This window comes from Panthera uncia, chromosome C2 (assembly GCF_023721935.1).
Source record: "Panthera uncia isolate 11264 chromosome C2, Puncia_PCG_1.0, whole genome shotgun sequence".
NCBI classification, from domain to species: domain Eukaryota; kingdom Metazoa; phylum Chordata; class Mammalia; order Carnivora; family Felidae; genus Panthera; species Panthera uncia.
The window spans coordinates 81,595,798-81,610,909 of record NC_064810.1 but is presented as its reverse complement, the minus strand read 5'-3'; the positions used below and the strand labels follow the sequence as shown (position 1 = coordinate 81,610,909).

The 15,112-nt window shown below is 35.8% G+C and overlaps 1 protein-coding gene across 7 annotated transcripts in view; it reads left to right on the top strand.

Moving 5' to 3' along the window:
* KLHL24 (kelch like family member 24) overlaps positions 1-14,023 on the top strand; it is a 38,877-nt gene extending 24,854 nt beyond the window's left edge. For all 7 annotated transcript variants that reach the window (XM_049628504.1, XM_049628500.1, XM_049628501.1 and 4 more), the window contains 5 exons: positions 1,313-1,497; positions 2,704-2,822; positions 7,199-7,387; positions 8,733-8,921; positions 13,645-14,023. In XM_049628504.1, the coding sequence (XP_049484461.1) occupies positions 1,313-1,497; positions 2,704-2,822; positions 7,199-7,387; positions 8,733-8,921; positions 13,645-13,845 (883 nt within the window). In that variant the 3' untranslated portion in view covers positions 13,846-14,023. The remainder of the gene's footprint in view (positions 1-1,312; positions 1,498-2,703; positions 2,823-7,198; positions 7,388-8,732; positions 8,922-13,644) is intronic.
* The last annotated feature ends 1,089 nt before the right edge of the window (positions 14,024-15,112 follow it).

Genomic DNA, 15,112 nt, shown 5'->3' with positions numbered 1-15,112 from the left:
CTGGGTTCCTAAAAGTAATTTTTATTCCATCTATGAACAAGATTCTTTTCTACAATATATTTTTCTGATTTTATAATGGAAAAATATGGCTGACATGGAACAGGAGAATGATTATTAGCTGGAAAAGCTATGAGTAAATGTAGCTAGAATAGAGTATTTCTGTTAGAGGAACATACCAGTATTGCTTAATTTTGTTTTTTTCTAGTGTAATTGTGTAACTTTAGTGTAATGACTAAAACTACAAATCAGTGTTCTGATGTGGTCTATCTTCCCTCCATATTTAAGTTAATAGAAGAGGGATTGTTAGCATTTTGCTTCATGAGACTTAAAATTATAACAACCATAAAACGTAGGTGCATTTTTCATTTCAGTTATATTTGTGAAAAAATATAAAAGCCAAATAACTTTCAAATTCCAAACTATCTATTGATCCTTATGAACAACAACAACAACAAAAAACTTAGATAAGTTTTTAGTTTTTCCTGTATCTAACTTAAATTTAAACTACAAAACAAAAGAATCCTGTGACTAACATAAACCTTAGGATTCTCTTAGTGCTCTAAATATTTTTTTTTTCCACTCTAAAAATTCTCCGTGCTCATTATCATCTTGAAAATTTGTGTTGATAGAAGGAAGCCACACTATCCAGAGATAACTATCGTTAGCACTTTGGTATATTCTTTCCAGATACATTTTTTACATAGTATTGATGAGACCTTCTGTATAATTTTTGTCTTGCATTTTTCCATTAACATTCTTTGTTATAAACTCTTTTAGTGACTGCTCAGTGTTTTGCTTTGGATTACTTTAATTACTTAACTTTAAAAGATTATTATAAAAAATAACTTCTGAATAAGTACACATACTCCTTTAAAGGGTACTTATACTATGAATTCGTTTTTTTAGAACTAGCAGTCTGATGAAAAAGCACCATTTGTCTACATTATCTTACCTTGGTATGATTATACACATCTGAATTGCTACAAAACTACATTTGAAAATCATCCTTATTAATACCAGGATTCCAGTTGAGTTAGGTAGGATCTTTAGACTGCTTTACAATTTTTGAGGCAAAACTCATAGAAAAAAGTACCCATAGAAATTTTCTGTGGAAAATGATGTCACTAAATCCCTTATAAATGTTCTCAAAGTAAGTCATTGGCAGCCTGTATTATTTGGCACATGCTCAGAGAATAAACTGTTCACTTTATAATCGTGTTCTGCTTTCTTAGTGATAATGGTATGTCTTTAGAGTTTCCAATGATCTTGCATGTATTTTATTATTTAAACATTCCTATAATAATTATTTTAGGTCAACTGGCTATTCTGAGGTGATTGTTGTCGTTGGAGGCTGTGAACGGGTTGGAGGATTTAATCTTCCATACACTGAGTGTTATGATCCTGTGACAGGAGAATGGAAGTCTTTGGCTAAGCTTCCAGAATTTACCAAATCAGAGTATGCGGTCTGTGCTCTAAGGAATGACATTCTTGTTTCAGGTAAAGAATTATTACTGTAGCAACTTTTAATTTGAACATAGCTTGGCTGTTTTAAAGAATAGTACTGTCTCAAAAAAACAAACAAACAAACAAACAAACAGTGAAAGTGAATATGCCCACTTTAGGCAGATCAGTTTATACAACAAATAAAACCAAGAGTGACTTTTTGCGCTTAAAAACGAGCTCAAGATGATCTAGAGTGATTTATAAGAGATCCACTAGAAAAATGCTTGTAATCATCATATTTTAAATGTTATCAAATGCATATAGAATATAGTATAATTTTTCTTAACTTTTACCTGTTAACTTTGTTTTAGGGAACACAGTAAAGTATGCAAAGTGAAAAATACCCATATAATTAAGCATCTCCAATCCACCCAGCTTTTCTGAAATTCTCCCAAAGTTTATGAAACATGATTTTCCTTAAAATTCTTAACTTCTTTTTTTTTTTTTTAATTTCTTTTTAACGTCTGTTTTTGAGAGACAGAGTGCAAGCGGGGGAGGGGCAGAAAGAGAGGGATGCACAGAATCCAAAGCAGGCTCCAGGCTCTGAGCTGTCACAGCAGGGCCAGATACTGGGCTCAAACTCACAAACTGTGAGATCGTGACCTGATCTCGTGATCACGTGCTGAAGTCAAAAGCTCAACCAACTGAGCCACCCTGGTGCCCCAAAATTCTTAACTTCGTTTATGTGATGTTACATCTAAAATCAGAGACAGTAAAATGACAGACGTATACAAAGTATAACTACTGTATCAATGGTCCTAAGTCTGTTCATGGTTAATAATTTTACCAGCTTTGCAGATTACTATATTACTACCTGTTGGACAATGTAACAATACATACTTTATTTTGTACAATAGTATACATTTGAAAAAATGGATGATTTAAAAAAACTTTTTTTAAATAATTCTGTTTGGGTGCTTCTGATGTCTGATTCAAATTAATAGTCTCATACATTTGTAAAATTCATATTCTGCATTTTATTATTTGGGGCCTATAATTATTATTTTTCAAGATAATCAGCCAAGTTTAAATCTGCTCTGTGGAACTATTTCCATTAAACTTTAAGAGGGTCTTTCATTTATTGATCTGAATTCACAAATTCTTAGACTGAATAAATCCTATGTTTTAATTATCTATGCCTTGAGCATAGTCCCTTAGTGATATATATATTATTGTGTGTACATTGTTTTGCATTTAAAGGTGGAAGAATCAATGGTCGTGATGTGTGGATTTATAACTCACAGTTAAATATTTGGATCAGAGTTGCTTCTCTAAATAAAGGCAGATGGCGTCACAAAATGGCTGTCCTCCTTGGTAAAGTAAGAAACCACTTTTTATTACTATTGCTGGTACATTTCCAAAATAAATACCACAGCTGAATCTTTCATTTTACTCACTCTCTGGGTATTTTGGATTCAAATTGTATTTCCTTCCATTTCTAACCTCAGTAGATAAACTGCAGATACAAACAATTTGACATTGTACTTTTGAATGGATATTTTGTTTTCCCAATTTGGAATTTGTGGCAGTGAAGCACATTTCTCTTTTTATGTTCCATTGGAGTCTGAATGCCTAAGAAGCATTGGAAAATAAAGGAGTTACATCAAGTACAAAAACAGGCCAATGTCTAATCCAAGCAATCATTTTCCTTTGCTGACTGGCAGTCAGGAGGAGATACATTTATCTAGAGTGATGTTATTTTATCTTTTTTCTTTACACAAGTTAGGGACAAAAGTTTAAAGTAAGTGTTAAGATAAATTCAGCAACATATTTTAAAGAAAACTGATTATTGACTGTAGCTAATACATATTTAAAAATATATAATTTGGGGGCGCCTGGGTGGCTCAGTCGGTTAAGCATCTGACTTCAGCTTAGGTCATGATCTTGAAGCAGTTTGAGAATTCAAGCCCTGTGTTGGGCTCTGTGCTGACAGCCTGGAACCTGCTTCGGAGTCTGTGTCTCCCTCACTCTCTGCCCTTCCCCCATTCACACTCTGTCTCTCCCTCTCTCTGTCTCTCTCAAAAATAAATAAGCATTAAAAAAAGTAAAAGTATATAATTTATCTTCTTTGTCCTTAGGAACTTGAGAAACACTTATAGACTAGTGGTTTCCAAACTTTTTTAAACCAGTTACATCCTCTTTTTTTTTTAACGTTATTTATTTATTTATTTTTATTTTTTATTTTTTAATTTTTTTAACGTTTATTTATTTTTGAGACAGAGACAGAGCATGAACAGGGGAGGGTCAGAGAGAGATGGAGACACAGAATCTGAAACAGGCTCCTGGCTCTGAGTTGTCAGCACAGAGGCTTTTATTTATTTTTGAGAGTGCAAGTCGGGGAAGTACAGAGAGGGGGACAAAGGATCCAAAGTGGGCTCCACACTGACAGCAGCGAGCCCAATGTGGGGCTTGAATTCACAAACTGTGAGATCGTGACCGGAGCCAAAGTAAGGACACTGAACCGACTGAGCCTACACCCTCTTTTTAAAGTTAAATCTAACATAAAAACCATTAGACAGAACAGATAAAAATACAGCAGTATACCAAGGGCTCTTTAGCTTTTCACTACCTCCATCTCTGTCAGCTCCTCCAAAGCTACCTCAAATTAACGAGCAATCTGAGCAAAAGCAGCATACTTGCTTACACGGGTTTTTTTGGGTTTTGTGGGGTTCTTTTTGTTTTTTGTTTTGTTTTGTTTTTTTATAGAAAGAGAGAGCATGGGCCGAGGAGAGGGGCAGAGGGAGAGAGAGAGAGAATCCCAAGCACCCAGTGCAGCATCCAACACAGGGCTCGATCCCATAACTATGAGACTGTGACCTGAGCTAAAACTAAGAGTCAGATGCTTAACTGACCAAGCTACCCAGGCGCCCCGTTACTCATGTTTTGACTGGTTCCCTGAAGCCCCCTTCTAAAAAGATTGCTGCCTCTTAGGTCCTCCTATGGAGACATTTTAGAGCCACCAATGAGAAAACAGAACTGCTCTAATTGAAACTGAGATGGTGCAGGAACCCTTCCCATTCAGCCTCTCATCAGCCCTCGTGCCCTCCCCCTATTTCCCCATGGAGGATTCTTGAAATTTATATACTGTACAATACTAGAGTTTCTCAAAGCACATTTTGAAAGCTACTGTTTATTCCTAAGGATATTGATCTGTTGTGCTGCTGCTATTGACAGTCAATGAAACATTGAAGATCTTGAAATAGATGTAATGGAAATAAAATATTAATTCTATTTAAATATTTTCCAAAATCACTAGTTTGTTAGTACCTACTATATTATTTTTTTAATGTTTATTTATTTTTGAGAGAGAGAACATGGGAGAGGGGCAGAGAGAGAGGGAGACAGAGGATCTGAAGCAGGCTCTGTGCTGATAGCAGCAGCCTGATGCGGGACTCGAACTCATGCTCAGATCATCAGAGCCACCCAGGCACTCCAGTACTTACTGTATTGGTTTTGGTAGTCATGCGTCAAGAATGATAAAATATTGGGGCGCCTGGGTGGCGCAGTCGGTTAAGCGTCCGACTTCAGCCAGGTCACGATCTCGCGGTCCGTGAGTTCGAGCCCCGCGTCAGGCTCTGGACTGATGGCTCGGAGCCTGGAGCCTGTTTCCGATTCTGTGTCTCCCTCTCTCTCTGCCCCTCCCCCATTCATGCTCTGTCTCTCTCTGTCCCAAAAATAAATAAAAAAAAAAAAAAAAAAAGAATGATAAAATATTACTGAAAAGGGGCAGCCAAAATATTCAAGGGGGTGGAAAGAGAAGAGATCTAACTAAAAAAAATTGTACTTATTTAGCCTGGAAGCACAAAGGCAAATGAAAATGATTGATGTCTCAAATATCATGTATGGATTGGAAAGCAATAATTTATTTGACCAATGTTAGTATACTTGACTTGAAGTTACCTAAATCTTAGAAGCAGTAAGTCAAGAAATGAAAGGAGTCTTTCTTACATAGCATATATTCAACTCATAGAAACTGTTGTCCAAAAAACTTACAGTATAAACTGAATTCAAGCCTATAAAATTATTTAAATTTATAAATTGTCACTATTAAGGTAGGATAGTAAGGATGATTTAGAATATAGAATCTAAATAGGAAGGAATCTTAGAGAATATTTCATGTCACTTTTTCAGTTTATAAAGAAACCTAATTCAGAGTGATCAAGTCACTTGCCCAAGGTTACACAGAAAGTGATAAAGCAGGGGCAAAACAAAACTCAGATTTTCTTAATCTAGAGGCCTTTCATCTTGATGCTCACAACATATATTATTAATTTATGCATGTAGGGGAATGATATTAAAGTTTAATGCTCAAAATTATATATGTGATAGGTATTATTACTGTCTACATTTTTAAATTGAGGAAATTAAAACTGAGTCTCAGAGGGTAGGTAAACTGCCCAAGGTTTACATTTCATGGCAATGCTAGATGTGAACCCTGCCTCTCTTGACTTCAAAGCCACGCCTTTAATTGCTACATTTTGCCACAGTTGCCATACCCTTTCCAGCTGGGTGACCTTGAGTAAATTACTTAACTTCTCTGGACATCATGGTGTTGGGAGAACAAACCCACCAAGAGATCATTTTAACATAATGTGAGAAGTGCAAGATTGAAATACGAAATAGCATTGGCTGCTCTGGAAATTTGGAGGAGCACAGAAAGATAAATTGTGGGCAGACTGGAATGTCAGTGTATAAAGTTTGGCCTTGACCCTTAGGCATCTATTGTTGAACTACTAAAAGGAATTGATGAGGTATTTTAGGAAGATTAATCTGTGGTTGAGGGAGCACAAGAGTGTAGACCAGGAGATTAATTGAGAAGTATAAAATGATATGGACCCTGACTTAGGATAGTGGCAATTGGTAACAAAAGGAAAAGACAGATGTGAGATGCTGTGAAAGAAGACTTAGTGGGACTTACTAGTTATTTAGATATGGAGGGAAGAGTTGATAATGACTGTTCATTAAAGGAATTGTGGATGTTAAACTGGAGAACATCTTTAGGTTAAAAGTTTCTTGTGTATCTCATGATTCTTAATGGGTTATTCTGCATATAGATCATTTAATAAATAGCTTGTTGATTAGTTCACCTGTCGCAAAGATATCACTCTGCCTACCTTCCTCATATTTGTGAAACCTATTGAAATGTATAGTATAGAGTTCATTATGTCTCAGGTACTTTGCTAGGCACAGTAGGTACTAAAATGAAGAACAAGATAGACCCTGCCTTCAGTAATCTCACAGTCTAGTAATCCTTGCCTAATATTTTAGTTTTATAGGTTTATTATTTCATAAGAATCAAATATTTTCATTATCCATGAGTGTGAGTATTTAAGCAATCATGTAATTCTCAACATGAGCAGTATCACCCTTAAGGGGGTGAAGATCAGTTCTTAGGGGTGAAAAGAATTGTACTCTTTCATATAAAGCACAGATATATATATACAGTACATAAATGGATATACAATATATCTGTGGTATTAAAACTTCATTGGAGGGGGCTATTATGAAAAAACATCTGAAAAGTATCATTGGTGGTGGTAAGAGGGTGCCAATAAAGTTTCAGAAACTGAGCTAAATATATTGCAATTACAGTTATCAAGGGCTTTTTAAAGACAGATCCCTTAATTTCTTAGTCATCTACTTAAAAATGCAGATTTTTGACAATTAAGGTTTTTCCATGTATTTTGCATATTAGGTATATGTTGTTGGAGGCTATGATGGGCAAAACAGACTTAGCAGCGTGGAATGTTATGATTCCTTTTCAAATCGATGGACTGAAGTTGCTCCCCTTAAGGAAGCAGTGAGTTCTCCTGCCGTGACTAGTTGTGTAGGCAAATTGTTTGTGATTGGTGGAGGACCTGATGATAATACTTGTTCTGATAAGGTAAGCCATGTTGTCTTATAGAAATTACCAATGATGTATATAAGAAGAAAACTACATAAGGCTTGTCAAATAGAGAGCTAGGTCCCTTATTGTGAGGAACCTTTTAAAAATTGGTACTTTATCCTTTTGGAGGAAAACATTGAGTTTCAAGTTACTGAAGTGAAATCCTAATATATCTAACAATTTTCGTAAAAAGCTTTATCTAATTTTTTTGAAATAAGACTAATTTCAGAGTTTGGACCTTAGACTAAATAAATTGTTTTAAACCTCTTAACTGCAGTAGTCTACAGAATCAAAAAATTATTCACACAAAACACAGTTGGGAAGTGAATTAGCAGAGTAGGTAAGATACAGTAGCTATGCTGCTTCCAACTGGGTCATCTTCTGCGTACTTTAAAAGTATTTTTTAGAACAAAAAGGAGGAAAGGAAACCTCTGTAACGTAAATGGAGGACAGCTCCAAGTTGCTGCAGTCCATTGGATTCCTGGGATAAAAGAACATGTGCCATCCTCACACCTCAGAAAATACTGTTTTTATTCTGGAAACAAATGTCTAATACCTAATCCCTTTAGCAATTGTTTACTGAATTTTGTCAATCAATTCTTTTTTTTAATTGAATTGTAATATAATGTGGTCAAATGTTACATATGTAGAATTCAGTAATACAGAATTTGTGGTAATTCAAAGTACACTGAATTGAAATTTACTTGTGTTCTTTTGAAGAAATGACTTCCTAAAAGTATAAAGAAATTGTATTTAAATGGAGGCATAGTTATCCTATAGGACACAATTTTTTTTAATCTATACTGTTAATTTTCTTTTTTTTTTTAATGTTTATTTATTTATTTTGAGAGAGAAAAAGAGCCAGTTAGGAGCAGAGAGAGAAAGAGAGAGAGAGAGAGAGAGAGAGAGAGAGTCCCAAGCAGGCTCCACACTGTCAGTGCAGACCCCAACGTGGGGCTAGATCTCACAGACTGTGAGCCAAAACCAAGAGTTGGATGCTTAAGCAACTGAGCCACCCAGACACCCCAACTGTTAATTTTAACGGAAATAAGTAAAGAAACTTACCATGATAGCCTAGCCAGTCATCCTGGAAATAATCTCTGTGTGTGTTACTCTGTTCTGCTTGATAGTAATAAATTTGCATCTGAGAATTTTGTAATTCAGACATTTCCCTATCAAGCTAACCTTTCTTAATTCTGTGAACTAACGTGAATTAATTAATGTAAATTAATTAATAGGATTTGATTTTTAATCATGTTTCTATGTATCGGTAGACTTTTTTATTAAGTAAATTTGCATTGTTGTTTAGAAGTTTTAATTAAATATTTCTATTCATTACTAGGTTCAATCTTATGATCCAGAAACCAATTCTTGGCTACTTCGTGCAGCTATCCCAATTGCCAAGCGGTGTATAACAGCCGTATCCTTAAACAACCTGATATATGTTGCTGGTGGGCTGACCAAGGCAATATACTGTTATGATCCAGTTGAAGATTACTGGATGCATGTACAGAATACATTCAGCCGACAGGTAATAACATAAAACAGTCCAAAAGAAAAATCAACCAACGAGGGACCAAGTACATGGCCATTATAAATATACTGTAATTTCACTGTTAATATATTTTATGTGTGCTTGAATTATTTCATAACTTTTAAAACTCCACATTAAGCATATGGTATGACGTTTTGAACTCCTTCCAGAGAATTGTTTTATTGAAATAGCTTAATTTTTACCATCCCATGGTGAAGCAGCTGTTGTACTTGAGCTGGTAACTTTTTTCCCTTGACCTTTTTCAGAATCTACTCTAGTCCTTATCCCTATTTCTTAGGTATTTTGAAGAAAACAAATGTTCCCAAACTGGTTTCTTTCCTTCTGTGGCTTTTATCATAAAAGAAATGGCTGTGCTCAGGTCTCCTTCCTCCTATCTGTACTCCTACTCCACCTCTACCCTCTGCCTCCCCAAAAGCCTTCTCTCGGCCTTTGATTCATGGCTCCAACCTCCCTCTTTCTACCACCAAAATGCTTGATGGTTCTGATGCTGGAAGTCTAGCTCTACCTATACCACTCTAAGGTGTTATACTGCCAGAGGTCATTACTAATAATCTCAGTTTCATTCATATACTCTTATTTTTTCTATCCAACCCTTAAATATAAGTTTTCCTTGAGCCTCTTTCCCCCTCCCTCTTCCCAGTTTCTACTCTGTTCCTGAGGGATCACATTTATTGCCCAGTACTGATACACTTCAAGTCTTTATCATCATTAAAACCTCTCTCTTGTGCTCCAGACTCAAATTTCCAACTGCCTATTTGATATTTTTTATGATGTTCTATGACTTCAAACTTAAACCAGAATTCATCATCATCTTCCCCAACCCTACTTTTTCTGTTTCCAGGCAACCTAGTGAATAAAAGAATTGTTTCTTCCTTACTCACACTCACAGCACATCTGGCACCAGATATGTGCCACACCAACCAATTCTCCATCTCCAGCTGAGTGTCTTACAATTCATTTCAGTTCTAACACTATCTACCTGGAGTTAGAGTCAGATTCTGCAAGTTAAGAGCTCAGTCCCCAAGACTGCCACTGCCTCAGACGCCAACCACTAGCTCCAGCTTGTCCCCAGTACTTTTGACACACTGGCTATAAATTAACATTCCCATAACCCCTCCTTGGGTTCGGTAATTTGTAAGAACAGCTCGCAGAACTCAGGGAAACACTTGTGTTTATTTGGTTTTTTGTATATTAAAGGATATTATAAATGATACAGATGAACAGCCAGATGAAGAAGCACATAGGGTAAGGTCCAGAAGGGTCCAAAGCACACAGGAGCTTCTGTTCTGGGGTTGAGGTGCACCCTTCCCCAATCCAGAAACTGTTCGAATCTTATACTTTGGGAATTTTTGTGGAGGCTTCATTATATAATTATTAATTTAATTTCTAGCCCCTGTCCCCTCTCCAGAGAACAGGGAGTGGGGATGAAAGTTTCAAGATTCTAATTATGGCATGATCTTTTTGGTGACCAGTCCCCATCCAGGAACCAGCCAATAGTCACCTCCTTAAAACAAAAGACATTCCTATCACTCAGGAAATTCCAAGGGATTTAGGAGCTCTGTGACAGGAACTGGAGGCAGAGACTAATATATATTTTTCTACTGTTTCACACCGAGACTTATCTCTTAGATTTTCCTCCACTTTCTCCTAAATTGAATCAATCCAACATATCGGTTCTGTGTCCCCAGAGTTTTTCCTATTCTTTTCCATTCCTGTGGTTCCTGCTTTTGTTCAAGTTCTTATTAGTTCTTCCCTCAACAAAAACAGTAATATTCTAATTAGCGTTTAATGTCTTCTTTAACCCATTTTGCCACCCATTATTTCCCAACGAATCCTATTATATTCCTCCTCTGATTGGAAACATACTGAATAAAATCCAAAAGTTTTCCCACTTCATTCTAGACCTTCTGTTGTCTGAGCCCTGCTTGCCTTTTTAGCTTCACTTTCTGCAACTTTATCCCAATTACATTAAGTATCTGTTAACTTGCATTTGCAATATAGACCATACATGTTCTTGCCTTGGTTCATGCTATCCTCTTAGGCTCTAATGCCTTTTATACCTTCTCTACTTGTTTTTTTTTTTTTTTTTTTTTTTTTTTTAATTTTTTAACGTTTATTTATTTTTGAGACAGAGAGAGACAGAGCATGAACGGGGGAGGGTCAGAGAGACAGGGAGACACAGAATCTGAAACAGGCCCCAGGCTCTGAGCTGTCAGCACAGAGCCCAACGCGGGGCTCGAACTCACAGACTGTGAGATCATGACCCGAGCTGAAGTCGGACGCTCAACCAACTGAGCCACCCAGGCGCCCCTCCACCTTCTCTACTTGTAACACTACTCTTCTTTCAAGGACCACTTCATGTTACAACAAACTGAAGTTTCCCTGTTCAGAATTAATCTGATCTGATCTGTCACTGCACTTATACCTCTATTATGGCAGTCATATATTCTGTTATGAGTATCAATGTTTATTTCTGTACCGGAATTCCATCTTCTTAAGAATACTGTTTTTTCTCTTTCCCAATGTATCTTGTATTAATTGGTGCTCAGTAAATATTTACTGAATAAGTAAAAAATGAGACAGTGAAGTAACAAAGGACCTAATTTTAAGAGTCTTAAATGTAATATCCCTAACAGATATAGACTATAAATATAATGAATAGGGATTGAGTATAACACCATTTTTCTTAAGTTGTTGACATTGAGGTATAGTCTCTAATTAGTAATGTATTCAAAATAACATTGCCTCAACTGATGAAAGGGACATAATAGTATCTTAAGCTTCATAGTACAGAGGTAATATAATCTTCTATCATTCTTGTATCACATTTAAGTAAAATGAATCACATTTCTCTAGCTCAGTGGCCTCTACTGGAAAGGACAATCTCCAGTTCTGCAGAAGTAAGAGTGTGCCTTACCATATAAGAACCCATATTATGGTCATATTCACCTGTGTGACAAGTGTTTACACTTATTTCTAAAATTTTTTAAAAACTTTTTTTATGTTTATTTATTTGCGGGGGGGGGGGGGGGGGGGCAGAGAGTGAGAGGGAGACACAGAATCCAAAACAGGCTCCAGGCTGCGAGCTGTCAGCACAGAGCCTGACATGGGGCTCGAACCTACAACCACGAGATCGTGACCTGAGCCAAAGTCAGACACTTAACCGACTGAGCCACTCACGTGCCCCTAATTTTTTTTTTTTTTTTAAGTAAACTCTACCCCCAATGTGGGACTTGAATTCATGATCCTGAGATCAAGAGTCACATGCTCTACCAACTGAGCCAAGTAGATGCCCTAATTTGTAAATGTTTTAATCAAAGCTAATATTTATTGGCTTATTAAGTGAATATTTTAAAGTATAATGCATTTTCACCAAGAACTGTTCATTCAGAACTTAGCTATATCATATAAAATGATAACAACTTAGGAAGATAATTGCCAACATCTAGTATAATGCAGGACATACAATGAATATGTTTTTAACTACATGATTGAGATAAAACTATGAAAAAACAACGGGACAAACATGGCACATTTTTTCTAATTAATGAATAATCTGACTTTGGAAATTTCAAAGAAGAAACATTTAGATAAGAAGTGTATTAAATCTATTATGACAAAGACAAATCATTGAAGTCCAAATCAAGTGTTCTATATCAAATCTCTTGAAGCAAAAAATAATGATATTTCTGGTATTATTTTTTCTCCTCAGTCCATTCTTACTACCAGTACTTCTAAGTGTATATTTGTAAACGTTATTAATAGGTAATTTTTGAACCATCTGTTTGCCTACCCTTTTGACGCTAATCAGTGAAAAAGGAAAAATCAGCTGTAATTTCATGTTAGACAGTTATTTGAGTCAGACTAGTTTTTTAAATGCTTAGAATATTAAGTAGCAAAAAAGCTAAAAAAAAAAAAAAATGAGCTCTTTGTTTTGCAGACCTAAGGGACCTAATGCAACCTTTTTCTCTTTCTGTTCCTTACTATTTCCGTGCCTCTTGACTCTGCATGATTCCTAAAAGCTACAAGTTGCTATTTTAAACATATTTTGCTTTTTAACTCTTGTCAAGAACATCCTTTGAAAAATTGTGGAATTTTTTTTAGGTCAATGATAATTTGTTTTTTAGAGTAATTATATTATTGACAGAAAAGAGTAAAATTTAGCTAAGAATCCCATTATGTGCAAGGTTAAAATATTATTTAGGAAATTTCTATGTGCCAGCCAAAGTCCTAATAACAGTGCTTTGTTAATTTGTTTATAACTCTTTCTCTCATTCATTCATTCAACTTGGGGGTAATCCTGTATGAGGAGTAATGTTCCTACTCCTTGGTCACGTAATAGCCACTTTCTACAATAAGAGAGCTTCCTGTAATAGGAGAAGCAAGCCATGTTCTTCAAAACTATTTTTGTTCAACTACTGTTAAGTTAAAACCCTTCTCTCTGTCCACTTAGCCCCCACTCCACCTCCCACATCTTGGTCCCAACCAATAACATATCTTAACATTTCATTCATGCAAAATTATCTGGCACTCATACATAGAGCAGGAGTTGGGCAAAAGGGAGCTTATTTGATGTGTCCTTTTTTTTTTGGTCTGTTAAAGCAGGTCTTATTTTTCAGTTTGCTACTAAATCCCTTACCTTCAAGAATTAATTTTTTTTTTTTTTTTTTTTTTTTTTTTTTTGTATTTGGTTGAACAGGAAAACTGTGGTATGTCTGTGTGTAATGGTAAAATATATATCCTGGGTGGAAGACGGGAAAATGGAGAAGCCACAGACACTATTCTCTGTTATGATCCTGCAACAAGTATCATCACAGGGGTAGCTGCAATGCCCAGGCCAGTGTCCTATCATGGCTGTGTGACTATTCATAGATACAATGAAAAATGCTTTAAGCTCTAAAGCCGGGATACCTCACCCAAGAAGCCACACCAATCCAAGATGAGAGGTTTGAAAAACTCCAGAGTGGGAACTTGACATATCTCCTTTGTGCCATGTACGCAAAAAAAGTAAAGATAATAATTGTGGTGCCTTTCCCCCCAAAATAACCTTTCAAACTGTAATAAAGCCTTTCCTGTAATTGGGAAAAAAATTTTGTTGTTTTTGAAAGTAATAGTGGTTATTGCTTGGGTTTTGAGAGTGTACCTTTGTAAGTATTTGTAAGAAACTTATGTGGAGTCAGAAATAATGTCTGCCTGAATAACTTTTAGGAATTTGTGAATGGTTTCTTCATTTATGTATGTTTATCTGCAAGCCTATATATTCTTTGTCATATTATGTATAGAAAACTGCATGACTTAGGCTTCGTTTAGGTTGGATCACATAATGCTTAGAATGCTTAGAATGCATTCTAAGAGGGGAAATCAGTTTCAAAAATCTTTTTCACTAAAGGTATATCCAACCTGATTAATTTTATTGAAAGTTTTTTCAGTAATTGATAAAAATGTAGTAACAATTTGAGTATCATAAAGTACTGAATTATCATGACTTACTTCTTAGAATTGTTGTCTTGTATTAAGCATATTTTTGGAAGAACATTGGGTAGGAGATAGAAATGCAAATGCCCCTAAAATGGGGATTAAAATTATAGGTTTATTCCTAAGAAAAAAATTATATAAGACCATTGAAGGGGAAAATGACCACTGTGGCTCTCAAAGTATTTATGTATCATCTCCAAATCCTCTAAGGAAGCACCTTTTCTTGAACCCGGCAAAAGAGTTGAAATCCACATTGCAAGATTATTTTGTAGAAAATGGGGACAAATTTTCTCCCTAGCCCAGTAGGGTTTGACTTCATTAGTATGGTGCTTTGGGTGAGGTCCTCTTCCCTGGTTATCCTCCTTTCCTGTGAACAGGTAAAAATCTTGGAGTCTCCACTGTTAAGTTGCCTTTGAAGGATAAAGCAGGGACCACCTATCAGTGGGTCCATTTTTCTTTTAAAATTAGCTATCCAAAAAACTAGCAGCATTATTTGCAGTTTAAGATAAATCTTTCATTTGGTACCCATTGTGGAAAATACTGGTCAACATTCTCAACAAGTTACCTTTGTCTAGATTTTTCAACTCCAGTTTATAAGCTTACTAGTTTTCAGAAAGGAATGTAAAATTTTTTTCTAAGGCAAATGGAATGGCAGGAACTGTAGCAAAGTGATTAGTGTTATTCCTGGGTAA